Genomic DNA, 14,637 nt, shown 5'->3' with positions numbered 1-14,637 from the left:
TAAAGTCACCATGTTGTGCCTTAGGTCTCCAGAACTGACTTATCTTATAACTGAGTTTGTAGCCTTTGATCAGTATCTTTCTTCCACACTCCCAGGTTCTTACAGCCATCATTCTGTCCTGTTTCACTTGGGCTGACTTTTTTTTTTATTCCATATACAAGTGAGATCATGCAGTGTATGTCCCTCCCTGCCTGCCGTAGTTCACTTAGAATGTTATCCAGACTCACACGTGTTATTGCCAATGGCAGGATTTGTTTCCTTGATTCTTCACGAACCCTGTGGCCTTCATTAGTGTCTGTGTGTTTGAAGAAGCCATCGACTCCTCCAAACTTTATGAAATAATTAAAATAAGGAAAGAACTTTACTTGTGGTTTGGGCCATACTGGAGTGTTCTTTGGCCCTCAGTGCTAATGTGGCTCCAGAACAGGAGAGCATGGTTGGCTTAGGCCGTTGCTATTCACAACGTCATCAACTGCATGATCCTTGGTAGCATGAACTATTGAGGTTCCACGGTAGCTGCAAGGGCTGTTGGGGTCTTCACCAGCATCAACAGGGCCACTGGCAAGGAACACAGTCAGGCAGTAGTAGTGGCCAAAGTTGCTGGCATGAAATGCTTATCAGTGGGGACTAACTGCAGGCATATGCCCAATGGTAAAGCCCAGGACCAGTGGCAGGAACTGGGGCCAAATGTGGGCACGGAATTTGCTTAGAGTGTTTGGGCCATTTGTGTGCACTGACTTGTGGCATGAGCAGGCTGCAGGCGCATGCACTGCAGTGACTGGAGTTGAGGCAGGCGATCTGCAGGCATGCAGCTGCAAGGGTTAGCTGTGGGCAAATGTGGTTTAATCCACTGACAGCAGTCAGAGCTAACCTCAGGTCTCCGAACGACTGCTGGTATTATACACACGCACAGCCACATATGCCAGGGCTGGCTGCTGGAGTGGATCCCGTGACTTGGGATGCTGGCACAACTTGGGGCAGCTCTGGTGGGTGTGGAGGGTGGTAAGGCAGGACTCGGGCTGCTATAATCAGCAAATGTGAAAATCTGTGGAGCTATCAGCACCAACATCGACAGGGTGTTCACAGTGGCTGTGCTGGCTACTGGTTTCCTCAGCAGCAAAGTCTGTTGGGGTCTTCCACAAAGCAGGACATGGAAAATCATGACAGTTCCTGACAAATGACTAATACCAGCAGTCCCTGCTCTTTTTCTTTGTTCTTTGTTGTCGCTAGATTTTTCATCTATGCTAGTATAGTGGGCATAGTGAAACCAAAGCAGGCCATTTGCACAGTGCCCTAAAAGGTTAGAGAAATTGTCACTCACCCTGTTGTTCTTTCCTCAGCAAGGGCAAGTCTTCCAGGCTGGGGAGTTCCCTCCTGGCACTGAGCGGTGCTGGCCTGGGAGATGAGATGATGCAGGCAAAATAAACTATACTCCCTGTTCACTTTGTACAGTTATTCTCGGGGTGGGGGGGTTATCTGCTCTGTTGCTGAAGCTTCTTGAGTCAGCTACTGAACTCTCCTAGACCTATTTTTGTTTGTGGGTAGATGTCTAATTGTTTTTTGTGGGGCAACAGACGTTGGAGTCTCTAACTGCCATCTTGCTGATGTTACTCCAGGCTTTCATTATTAAATGTGATGTTAGCTGTACATTTTTTGTTTATGCTCTTTATCAAGTTGAGAAAGTTTCACTCTATTCCAAGTTGGTGAGTTTTTATCATGAATGTGTACTGGAGATGTTCTTTCTAAAACAAAATACAGTGTTAAAAGCGAGAAGAAAGTCTCAAGCAGGTTGGCTTGATAGGCCAGTCCCAACCTGAGAAATAGAATCACCTCTTTCTTTTTTCTTCTATCCCTGGTGGAAAAATGTAAAAGAAAAGGACTTCCCTGTAATCGTATCTTTTTTAAGTAATAGCAAGTAGATTCCTAATCTTTTAAGTATTAACTACATTTTTTTAAATCACCCTGTTAAGACATCCTTTTTTCAAATTGCTCACACTATAGATATAAATAAAGAAGGAACTGGTCTGAGGCAACATACAGTTTACCAGGCTGTCTGGCTATCAGTCAAGAATCCCTTTCTATCCTGCACAGCCCTGGAGGAGGTCTTGTTCCTATCTGTTCTCCTGGAATAGCAGTTTCCCAAACACATGGGTCATTGAAAAATAGATTGGAATAAATATTGGAAAACACATCAGGTGGCTTGATATCTCCTCCAGCTTCACAGGATGCCAGACATTTGGGATACGTATTTATTGAGTATCTAGCATAAGGCCTGATAATAAGTAGACAGTCACTAGATATTTGTTGAATAATTGATACCCATTTAATTAATTTTCTACAACTGTAGAGACCTCTAAAACATATGTAGGGGAAATGTCTTTTGCTTTCAACTCTAGGGTATTGGTCCAGTGGGATTTATGAAAAGTGCCATCTCCTTGGCTGAGGATGAAAATTGGAAGAGAATACGAACGTTGCTCTCACCAACCTTCACTAGTGGAAAGCTCAAGGAGGTAAGAATATAAGAACATTTGGCCTGGCTGGTGTAGCTCAGTGGATTGAGTGTGGGCTATGAACCAAAGGGTCGCCAGCTCGATTCCCAGTCAGGGCACACGCCTGGATTGCAGGCCAGGTCCCCAGTGGGGGCCACGTGAGAGGCAACCACACATTGACACTTATCTCCCTCTCTTTCTCCCCATTTCCCCTCTAAAAACAAATAAAATCTTTTTTAAAAAGGAAAATAAAAAATAATTTTTTAAAAAAGTACATTTAATTGAAAGTTAAAGAATGCATCTGGACCTTTTTGGCCAAGGAGAAAATAAGATAGTTTCTTTCCAAGGGTAACCTACTAAATGTGAGCTTCCTAAAAATGGTCTTTTATCTTTATGTCCTACAAATGACATTATAAGATTCATTGCAAAATATCCCTTACTGCTCCATGCTTGTGAAAGCCAGGTCCTTGTAGGACTTGGATCTTCACGTTTAACGCCCAGTGGTGTTATATTTTGTGTCTAGATGTTCCCTATCATTGGCCAGTATGGAGATGTGTTGGTGCAGAACCTGAGGAAGGAAGCAGAGAAAGGCAAACCCATCGCCTTGAAAGAGTAAGTAGGAGCCCAGATGCTGGGATTCTGACCTCTTCCCCAAGACCCAACAGCTGCCTGCCACAGAGCCGAAATTCCCACTGTTGAGTTACCCTATGACCAAGCAGAAGTAGGTGTGTGGTGTTAGAACTACGCTGGGCTACCCAAGAAGATGTGGCTCTCCCAAAAAGGCAGGGCAGCCGGGGGGAAATGCCTTCTCTTGTGTATGTGAGCCGGGATTAATGTGTCTGCTTGATCGTCACCGTGGGTATTCTGGAAGACAAAGATACATCGCACAGAAAGGAGAAACATGATTATACCAAAGGGTTCAGGGTAGAGAGTGTGGAATAGTGGCAGGGGAAGGCCCTGGTACACACTGGCGGGCAGTGGGTGGGGCAGGGAATTACAATGTGGAACTTGGAACAACTTAAACCCCTGCATGATTTTGGTGAGGATACCAGCAAAATACTAAACATTAAATCTTACCGCCACTTCTTTCTTTAGTCTAAAAGAGAGAAGGTCCTGTACAGACTCTGGGTAGAGCAGCCATATTATTTATTGTCTGAAGTAAGACATTTTTTTTTAAGTTATGCAGGAACAACTGATGTAAACTGGAACTAATCTGGGATAACTGGGGATGTATGTATGCTCACTTACCTATGAGATTTCCCCAAATTGATTTTGGAGTGATTTTTTATTATTTTTTAAACCAGAAACAATCCTTTTTTAATCTAAAAAGTTATTTTAATATACAAAGTTTAACTAGATATAAATTGCTAGTTTTCAATCTCCCATTAGATTGAAAAAGTAGTAAAACATGCACACAAAACTAAAGAAATAACTGCCTCTTGAGTTTCTTACACAGAAGAATGGAGGGGAAATGGACATTTTCTAAGCAATAGCTTCATATTAAGTGCCAGCGACTGTACTGATTTGTTCCAGTAAAGACATTCCATCTGAAGCATAACTGCACCTGAGATTACTACCTAGTTTACAGTAATTCACAGACAGTATCTAAGATTCATCTGCCTTCTAAACCAGGAACATTCTTAATTCTAACCTTTCACAGAAATGAGTCCGCCCTCGGGGCAACCTCAGCTCGCCAGAGTTGAGGAGAGCGGGTCTTTCAGGAGCTTTAGCAGGACTGTAGGGAAGCAGGGATGACATTCCTGGCAACTCAGACCAGGGTGCTGCTGTTCTGTAACGTGCTGAAAAGGAATCAGCTCTGAGTATAGATACTGCGATGGGGTAAGACCTAGGTCCATGTCACCTGTTTTGCTTCCACTAGGAAGCTCATTATCCACCCTTTGTCCTACTCACACACAGAACTGCTGTTGTCCAGACTCAAACACACTACTGTAGTTCATCTGACTGTGGGTCTCCATCCCTCTGACTAATCTCCCTGTGCTCGCAGGTGGGTCTGACTTGCCTTGGTGTCCCCTTAGCCCCAGCACAGGGCCAGCTGCATCACTGGCCCCTGATAAGTACCTCATGATTGAGTGTGACAGGAGCATAGATTTGATCCAGTTGACGGTTTGACAGTTGGGTGGCTCTTTACCTGTCTTTCCTGAGAATATGAATTGACATGCCCTGCTTACTGTGTGTGTTGGATGAGGCTTAAAGAATTGCCAATTTTAATTTTCCATGTCTTTGTTTCTCTACTCAGCATCTTCGGGGCCTACAGCATGGATGTGATTACTAGCACATCATTCGGAGTGAACGTCGATTCCCTCAACAACCCACAAGATCCCTTCGTGGAAAAAACCCAGAAGCTCTTAAGATTTAAATTCCTCGATCCACTCATTCTCTCCGTGTGTACGTAGACTATTATATTTCTTTTTCTTTCTTCCACCTTTCCTGTCCTCTTCTCTCTCTGTGTGTCTCTCTCTCCCCACCTCTTTCTATAAAAGCTTTTTTGAGATATAATTTATATATTGTATCATTTATCCATTTTAAAATGTACAGTTCTATCAATTTTACAACCTGGTATCTGTCAACAAATAAATGAATAAAAATATGGCATATATAGATATGATTGATAGATGATAAATAGAAAGATTGATAGATTGATAGATAGATAGATAGATAGATAGATAGATAGATAGATAGATAGATGATAGATAAAATGGACACCATTCAGCCATAAAAAGGAAGGAAATCCCGCCATTTGTGACAACGTGGATGGACCTTGAAGGCATTATGCTCAGTGAAGTAAGTCAGCAAGAGAAAGACAAATACTATAAGCTCTCGCTTATATGTGGAATCTAAAAAAAAACTTATAGAAAAACAAGAAATAATTCATAATTATCAGAGGCAGAGGTTGAGGGTAGGGGAATTAGATGAAGGTGGTCAAAAGGTACAAACTTTCAGTTATAAGATGAACAAGAGTGTAGATTCTTCAAGTTCTCATTACATGGAAATAAAAACAATTTTTTAACTCCGTGAGGAGATTTTTGTTAACTGAACTTATTATGGTAATCATTCTGTAATCTGTGTAGAACGAGGCGCTGTGATGTACACCCATCCAGTCCTGCATGTCAATTGCAACTCAGTGAAACTGGAAAAAAAGGGTTTTAGTAAATTCAAAGTTACGTGCAGCCATCATATTAATTATTAGAACATTTTTGTCAACTTAGATATATGAGACTTTTTTACTTTAACATCTCGATCTCATCAGCCTAAAGCAATCTGTAATCGACTTTGTCTCTATAGATTTGCCTATGCTGGACACTTCATACAAAGAGAATCACATATGTGGGGGTTTGTGTCTGGCTTTTTAAAATTTAACGTAATGTTTCCAAGGTTCGTCCGTGTGGTAGCATGTATCAGTACTGTATATTTTATTATGGCCAAATAACATCCCATTGTACGAACATTCTGCACTAGGGTCATTCATTCACAAGCTGAGGGACATTTGGGTTGTTCCTGCCTTTGGCTATTGTGAATAATGCTGCTATGAACATTCTGTACAAGGGGGTTTTTTTATTGCCTTCCTGTTTCAATTCTTTTGGGTTTCTTTTGGTTTTGGTTCTTCCACTCTAGGGTGGAATTGCTAAATCCTATATTAAACTGTGTTTACCTTACTAAGGAATTGGTAAACTTTATTTTACAATAGCTACACCATTTTATGTTCCCACCAGTAACACGTGAAGGGTCCAGTTCCTCCACAGCCTTGCCAGCACTTTGCGGACATTTTTCTATCTTTTTGATGAGGGCCACTCCTGAGGGCATGACATTGTATCTCATTGTCAGGTTTTGACTTGCATTTCCCTGATGACTGACGATGTCGAGCAACTTTGTATATGTTTGCTGGCCATCTTCATACCTTCTTTAGATAAATTCCTGTTCAAATCCTTTGCCCATTTATAGTTGGGTGGTTTGTCTTTCTGTTGTTGAGTCGTAAGAATTCTTTATACATTCCAGGTAAAAATTCCTTATTAGACATATGAGTTGAGATTTTTTCTCCCATTCTGTAGGGGTCTTTTATTCTTCTTGATAGAGTCCTTTGAAGCACAAAATTTTTTATTTTGATGTTCTACAATTTATGTATTTTTTCTTTTATTGCCTGTGTTTTTGGTACCATGTCTAAGATTCATTGACAAATATGTCATAAATTGTTACCCTTAGGTTTTTTCTAAGAGAACAGAGGTTTAGCTTTTATGTTCATTTCTTTGATCCATTTTTATTTTATTTTTGTATATAGTATAATGTAAGAGTCCAACTTCATTCTTTTGCATATGGGTATCCAGTTGTCCCAGCACCATTTATTAAAAAGCCTATTTTCCCCCATTGAATGGACTTAGAACCTTTCTCAAAATTCAGTTGACCTTAACCTGAACAGACATACATATCTCCAGAGAGGACATGCATATGGCCATGACATATGAAAAGATGCTCAACATCACTAATCATTAGGAAAAAGCTAATTAAAACCACAATGTGATATTACCTCACATCTGTCAGAATGCCTATCATTAATAAATCAACAAACAACAAGTGTTGGTAAAGAGGTGGAGAAAAAGGAAACCTCACGCCCTGTTGGTGGGATTGTAAATTAATGCAGCCACTATGGAAAGCAGTATGGAGGTTCCTAAAAAAAAAAAAAAAAAAAGGAACTGCCTTACGACCCAGTAATTCTACTTCCAGGTATTTATCCAAAGAAATCCAAAACACTAATTCAAAAAGATATATGCATCATGTGGTAATTCCCCCAGTTCTGGAATGAATCATTGGAATAGGTACACACTCAGCAGACAGCAGAATCCCCAAATTTATACCCTGATCTCTGGAGTAAGGACTATTACCATGGAAAAGGGCAAGTGGAAGCTGCCAGAACTGCCACTACCACTGGAAATATAATGAACAAAATACAAGGCAGCATTTCTAGAGGGATCGAAGAGATGAGTGCCACCGTCATGGACATGAAACATGCAGGGGTAGAGAATCTCACCACACACCCACTCGACTCATCTATTTGTCCTGTGCAAAGGGACGATAGATCTGGGAGGATGACCGTGGATTATTTAAGCTTTACTGGGTGGTGACTCCAATTGCAGCTGCTTGATCACACAGTGTTTCATCGTTTGAATAATTTAACACATTCCCTGGTACCTGGTATGCAGCTATTGATTTGGTGAATGCTATTTTCTTCATCCCTGGTAAAGGGGCCCACCCAAAGCAGTTCATTGTCATCTGGTAAGGCTTTCCTACTGCAAAGACTTATCAGTTTTCCAGGCCTTTGTCGTCATTTGATTGCCTTTCCCTTCCATAAGCTATCACACTAGCTAATAACATTGATGGCACTGGGCCTAATGAGCAAGAAGCACCACATATTAGCAAGAGATTTAAGTTCCAGGGGTTGAAAATAAATTTGACTAAAATTTTTTAAAAGGATATATGCACAGCTTATGTTCATACAATATTATTTACACTAGCCAAGATACAAAAGCAATATAAGTGTCCATCAATAGACAAATGAATAAAAAAATTGTGGTACATATATACAATGGAATGTTGGTCAGCCATAAAAAATGAAATCTTGACATTTGTGACCACGTGAATGAACCTAGAAGGTATTATGCTAAGTGAAATAAGTCAGACAGAGAAAGACAAATACCATATGATTCAACTTCTATCCAGAATCTAAAAAAACAAAATAGAAACAGACTCATAGATACAGAAAACAAGTTGATGGTTGCCAAATGAGAAGGGGGTAGGGGAATGAGTGTAAGTAAAAGAAATTAAGAAGTATAAATTGCCAGTTAAAACATAGTCATGGGGATGTACAGTATTGTATAGAAAATATAGTCAATAATTTTATAATAAGTATGTATAGTATCAGACAGGTAATACACTTACTTATCAGGGTGATCGTTCATAAGATATATACTTATAAATGTCTGATCACTATATTGATCACCTAAAACTAATACATAATATAGTATCTCAACTGTAATTTAAAAATTAACTTTTAAAAATTTACTTGACCTTAGGCACGTGAGTTTATTTTGGACTCTTAAATTATATTCTGTTGATCTATATGTCTATCCTTATGCTAGCACATGGCCCCAATTATTAAAACTTCGTGGTAAATTTTTAAATTGGGAATTGTGAGTTCTACAAGTTTATTCTTTTATTCGGATTTGGCTAATTCTGAAAAAAAGGATCCTTTGCAATTTATAAAAATTTTAAATTTAGCTTGTCAATTTCTATAAAAAAAACCAAGCTGGGAGTCTGATAGAGGGTGCCTTAAATCTGTAGATCAACTTGGGGAGTATTGCCGTCATAACGGTATGAAGACGTATGAACATGGATGTTTTCCCGTTTACTCAGATCTACTTTAATTTATTTCAACAATGTTTCGTAGTTTAATGACTGTAAATTTCGCACTTCTTTTTTGCCTTCTGTGAAGCTTTTCTTTTTTTAAAAGTATGTTTTATTGATTATGCTATTACAGTTTTGCCAATTTTTCCTCCTTTATTCCCCCTTCCCCCTGTAACCCCCAACCTCCCAGGATTCCCCCCTTAGTTCATGTCCCTGGGTCATAGAAATAAGTTCTTTGACTTCTCTGTTTCCTATACTATTCTTAACCTCTCCCTGTCTATTTTGTACCTACCAATCATGCTTCTTATTCCCTGTACCTTCCCCCCCATTCTCCCCTCCCCCTCTCTGCTGAAAACCCTCCATGTGATGTCCATTTCTCTGATTCTGTTCCTGTTCTAATTGTTTGCTTAGTTTTTGTTTTAATATATACGTATTAAATATACATATATTTTGGTTAATATTTATATTATTATACAGTGCAAATATCTTATAAATTTTTCAGAATTTTTTTCAATGACAAGAAGAAATAAGACTCATCTATGATTAAACACAATGTTTCTATAAACACAATGTTTCTGTAAACACAATGTTTCTATAAACACAATGTTTCTATTGTTTCTATAAAGAAACAGTAATTGTTGACATTTTCACGTCTAGTGCTCTACTGCGTCCATGCAAGTGCATCTGACTCCAACTTCTTGAACAGTGCAATTAATTAAAGTCTCAGACTCTGGTCCAGTGTATTCAAGGACAGTCTAATTCAATAGATAAAATGCAAAGCCAATCAGGAATGACATCCTGTTCCTTTAGTCACCCAGAAGATGAGGGAGGGGCCGCTGATCTCACTGCTACAGTGATGGCCCTTATGTGTGGACTTGCCCTTGCTCGGCCATGTGCTCAGAAGTCTGAGCGAAGGTCATAGAGGGAATGGCTCCTTGTTGAGAGCCTGGTGTCTTTTACTCTTCTGATTGGAAGAGGAAATTTTAATTGCTTCAGGTGCATTCATATTTTAATTGTGCTTTCTTTTTTTCTTACAGTACTCTTTCCGTTCCTTACCCCAGTTTTTGAATTATTAAATATTCATCTGTTTCCAAAAAATGTTACTGATTTTTTCATAAAAACTGTAAAAAGAATGAAAGAAAGTCGCCTCCAAGATAAACAAAAGGTAAAATCTGGTGGTGGTTACATGAGCATGTTCCCTTTTTGTCAATTTGTTGAGCTGTAGACATATGACTAGTGCACTTCTCTTATTTTAGGTGGGTAGAGACCCTTGGCGAACAGGAAGAAAGTTATAACATTCTGTAGTGAATGAAGAAGGTGGAGGTTAGGAAACAAAATAAAAAACGAGTCACAAAGACATTGTTTAAAATGTAAGAATAAGCAGAGAGCTTGGTATATCACTGCATGAATAGTATTGAGATAAAAACCTTACCAGTTCCCTTCAATAAATTGTCACTCTCAGTTATAAAAATAACTGCTTAAAAACCATAATTCCCCAGGCCTTAAACTGGCACAAAATCAAATCACTTCCAAGCCTCTTTACACATTCTGCAGTCAAGGCCCCATGAGGCACCTGACAGAGTGCACTCTATGTTAAGTCTGAGCCTGCTCAGAGGCTGAGAGGGCAGGAGTCTTCTCTGGGCCTTGAGGTGACAAGCTGGCCAACCCAGCTTTGCCTTCATGGACCTGGAGGCCAGCACAAGAATGTCTGCCAGTCACGGTGATAGGGTTAGGTACCCCAGGATTGCACTGAACATTGCGGAGAGTTCCGGGATGGTGGGCATTTGAAACTGATCGCAGAAAAAGTGCCCATAAACTTTTCAAGTGTTGGGAGGTTAATGTATGTGGCCATTCATGAAGAATTAAAGCTAGAGAAAAAAAATTGAGGTCAGAGATTTATTTTTTGTGAGCAAGCAGGTGTGATAAGGTATAACTTTTTGACCAGAAAGCTGTGTTCAAAAGCGAGAGAAGCCAAAGATCAGAAAGAGTGAGGACCCACAAGCAGTTGGATCTAACGGCTGGATTTCTCGCAGGGAAACATCCTGCTCTCCAAGTTGTAACTGAATATTTGTGCTCACTGATGACTCAGGCAGCATTAGTCACACTTCTGGGTTTAAAGGAGCCATATTATCAGGAAATAACTTTAGTACTGTACTCTTGATTTATTTCTAACATTGAAATTTCTCTTGTGACTTCCAGCACCGAGTGGATTTTCTGCAGCTGATGATTAACTCCCAGAATTCCAAAGAAACAGACTCCCATAAAGGTAAACAAGGCATGCTTCCGAGGGCCAGTGTTGGGGCGGCTCAGAGGTAGGCCTTGCTTCTGAAAATGTGCGTGAAGTTTTCCATGAAGATAAGAATTTCTGCCAAATTGAAGAATGACAGATACTCAGATATAAATGGCAGCCAGAAGCACTTTCTAGAAACACGAAGGTACAACTTTGTTCAAAGACTGGAGGGCGCCATAAACAAGAATTTCTTTTACCTAGAAGTCAGTCTGTGGTCTGTGGATCACTTCCATCAGAGCCTCCAGGGAGCTTGCTTCCACCATCTATTCTCTGGCCTCACACGCCCCCTTGACTCAGAATCTCTGCCTGGAGGTTAAGACTTCATCGTGTTAGGAGGCACATTGCTCCAGCGTGGGCAACCTTAACTTGGAATACTTCGTTGAATTTGTGGTCGCTAGCTTAACTGTAAAGTTTTTATTTTTTCCTTAAATTAATAAGTAACTTTTCAGAAGGCTTTGAGATTAAGTAAATATTCTGTTCCTCTTCGAACTTCCACCTACTGACTTTATCATCCATTATTGGATTTTGACTGAAATCATTATTACTATTATCATGGTTGCAAAATGGTGCCTTTCTAATTCCATCATTTCTTCTACATTTATGAACTGATGTTTCATTGTAAGGAAGAGCTTTCCATTCTCCTTCATTTATTTATTTGTTTATTTATTTATATCAATATGAACTCATATTATAAATTTACTCTCTAAAATCATTCTTTTTCTTTTTTGATAGTCAAATTTTCTCATGTTTGTCCACTGTAGTCCTTTTAAATGGGCTCTGTGTTCCTTTTTTCTATTTAATTTTTTTATTTTTCTAAGAGATTTTATTTTTAGGGCAGTTCTAGTTCACAGAAAAACTGAGTGGAAGGTACAGAGATTTTCAATATACTTCCTCCCCCTGCCTCCACACAGCTTACCAGACTATCAAAATTCCTTGCTGGTGTGGATCATTTGCTATGTCAGTGAACCTGCATTAACACATTCCCAAGGACAATGCACTAGGGTTCCCTTTTCTCCACATCCTCGCCAGCACTTGTTTGTTGATTTATTAATGATGGCCATTCCTACAGGTGTGAGGTGATATCTCATTGTGGTTTTAATTTGCATCTCTCTGATGGCTAGTGATGCTGAGCATATTTTCATATGTCTATTGACCATCTGTATGTCCTCCTTGGAGAAGTGTCTGTTCAGATCCTTTGCCCATTTTTTAAATTGGATTGTTTGTCTTCCTGGTGTTGAGTAATCAGAGTTCTTTATTTTGGAGATCAAACCCTTGTCCAATGTATCATTGGCAAATATGTCTTCCCATACAGTCGGCTTCTCTTTATTTCCCCTGATCAGCCCTAAAATCAATAATTTCTCAAGGAGCTCTGGTTCATTTTAGTGATAAGTAATATTTAGAAACCAAAATCTATGATCTGAGAGTGCTCATTCTTATTAGGTATATTTTTGCTTCTAGATCTCCTTGGTGGACAAACCTAACAACATCAAATATATTTACACAGGTGTGATAAGCTTAAATATTTCTCTATATACCCATAACCAGACATGATGTGATTATATTCTCTCTCAAAAAAAAAATCTGATTTATGGTTTATTTCCATAGTATAAATAATACCATCATGGTTAATTTCAAACTGCCAATACTTTGACAGCCGTCTCGCAAAATGTCTGAATGTTAAACATTTGGTTCTACAGGGCAGGGACGAGATGACTCTAGCACATCACTATGAATATATAGATATCTATGTCTAGAATTTCTTTTTTTCTTCCCTTCCTTCCTTCCTTCCTTCCTTCCTTGCTTCCTTCCTTCCTTCCTTCCTTCCTTCCTTGCTTCCTTCCTTCCTTCCTTCCTTCCTTCCTTTCCTTCTCTCTCTCTCCTTCCTTCCTTCCTCTTTTCCTCTTTCTTTTATTATCTGTTTATCCATCTATCTGTCTACAATGGTCCAAAACAACCTTCTATGGTGAAGGAAATATTATATAGAGCAAAGAGAGGGGGCATGTGCTGAGAAAGATGACTTGCAGGTCAAAATTGGATAAACGCTGCTAATTCCACCCACTAGACCCTATATTTCTATGTTTCATGCTGTCCCATGCCCTTCTGTTGGCACTTTTTTTTCTTCTGCTGTGTTAATCTCTCTGATTAGGCTAAGATCAATCACCAGTCTTCTATATCTTTTCTACCTCTGCAGTTTATGCACATATCTGACATCATCAATTTTGAAGATACGTGTCTCAGGACTTCTATTACCTGATGTTTGTTAAAGGTATAACCCATGCTTATCAAGCTGGGTTATATACACAAATTACATCTCTCTTTTTAATACTATTTTAATTAGAGTTTACATTCAATATTATTTTGTATTAGTTTCAGATGCAGCATAGTGGTTAGACAATCACATACTTTCCAATGTGATTCCCCTGATTTTCTGAGTATCTACCTGGCACCATATGTAGTTATTACAGTATTATTGACTATATTCCTGATGCTGTACTTTATATCTGCATGATTATTTTGTAATTACCAATTTGTACTTTTAATCCCTTTACCTTTTTCACCCAGTCCCCCAGTCCCTCCCTCTGGCAACTGTCTGTCTTTCCTCTGTTATCTATGAGCCTGTTTCTACTTTGTTTTTTCATTTGTGTTCTTTAGATTCCACATGTAAGTAAAAATCATATGGTATTTGCCTTTCTCTGTCTGACTTATTTCACTTAGCATAATGCCCTCTAAGTCTATCCATGTTGTTACAAATGGTCAGATTTCATTATTTTTTATGGCAAAAAATATTCCATTCTGTGCATGCATCACCACTGTTTTAGCCACTTGTCTATTGATGAGCTCTTGGGTTGCTTCCATATCTTGTAAATAACATTGCAATGAACATAGGGGTACATATAGTCTTTCAAATTAGTGTTTTGGATTTCTTTGGATATATACCCAGAAGTGGAATTGCGGAGTTATGAGGCAGCTCTGTTTTTAATTTTTCAAGGACCCTCCATGCTGCTTTCCACAGTGGCTGCAACAGTCTGCATCCCCACCAAGAGTGCATGAGGGTCCCCTTTTCTCCACATCCTTGCCAGCACTTGTCGTTTGTTGATTTATTGACGATGGCCATTGTGACATGTGTGGGTGGTATCTTATCGTGGTTTTAATTTGCATTTCTCTGACAATTAGTGACATTGAACATCTTTATGTATGCCAATTGGTCACCTGTATGTCCTCTTTGGAAAAGTGTCTATTCAGGTCTTCTTCCTACTTTTTATTTAGATTGTTTGGAGTGGGGTTTGGTGTTCAGTTATATAGATTCTTTATAAATTTTGGGTATTAGCCCCTTATTTAATGTATCATTGGTGAATATCATCTCCCATTCAGTAGCTTTTTTTTTTCATTTTGTTGGTTTCCTTTGCTGTGCAAAAACTTTTTAGTTTGATGTAGTCCTATTTA

General features: G+C 39.1%; 1 protein-coding gene across 1 annotated transcript in view; it reads left to right on the top strand.

Moving 5' to 3' along the window:
* Window positions 1-14,637, top strand: part of LOC112314817 (cytochrome P450 3A12) — a 35,357-nt gene that overhangs the window by 10,816 nt on the left and 9,904 nt on the right. Inside the window, exons 5-9 of the mRNA XM_024571358.4 lie at window positions 2,397-2,510; window positions 3,013-3,101; window positions 4,747-4,895; window positions 9,941-10,068; window positions 11,103-11,169. Coding sequence (XP_024427126.2) covers window positions 2,397-2,510; window positions 3,013-3,101; window positions 4,747-4,895; window positions 9,941-10,068; window positions 11,103-11,169 — 547 coding nt within the window. The remainder of the gene's footprint in view (window positions 1-2,396; window positions 2,511-3,012; window positions 3,102-4,746; window positions 4,896-9,940; window positions 10,069-11,102; window positions 11,170-14,637) is intronic.

Source organism: Desmodus rotundus, chromosome 1 (assembly GCF_022682495.2).
Source record: "Desmodus rotundus isolate HL8 chromosome 1, HLdesRot8A.1, whole genome shotgun sequence".
In the NCBI taxonomy this organism is placed as follows: domain Eukaryota; kingdom Metazoa; phylum Chordata; class Mammalia; order Chiroptera; family Phyllostomidae; genus Desmodus; species Desmodus rotundus.
Note: the sequence above shows the minus strand (reverse complement) of the source record. Positions and strands in the feature narration are given on the sequence as shown.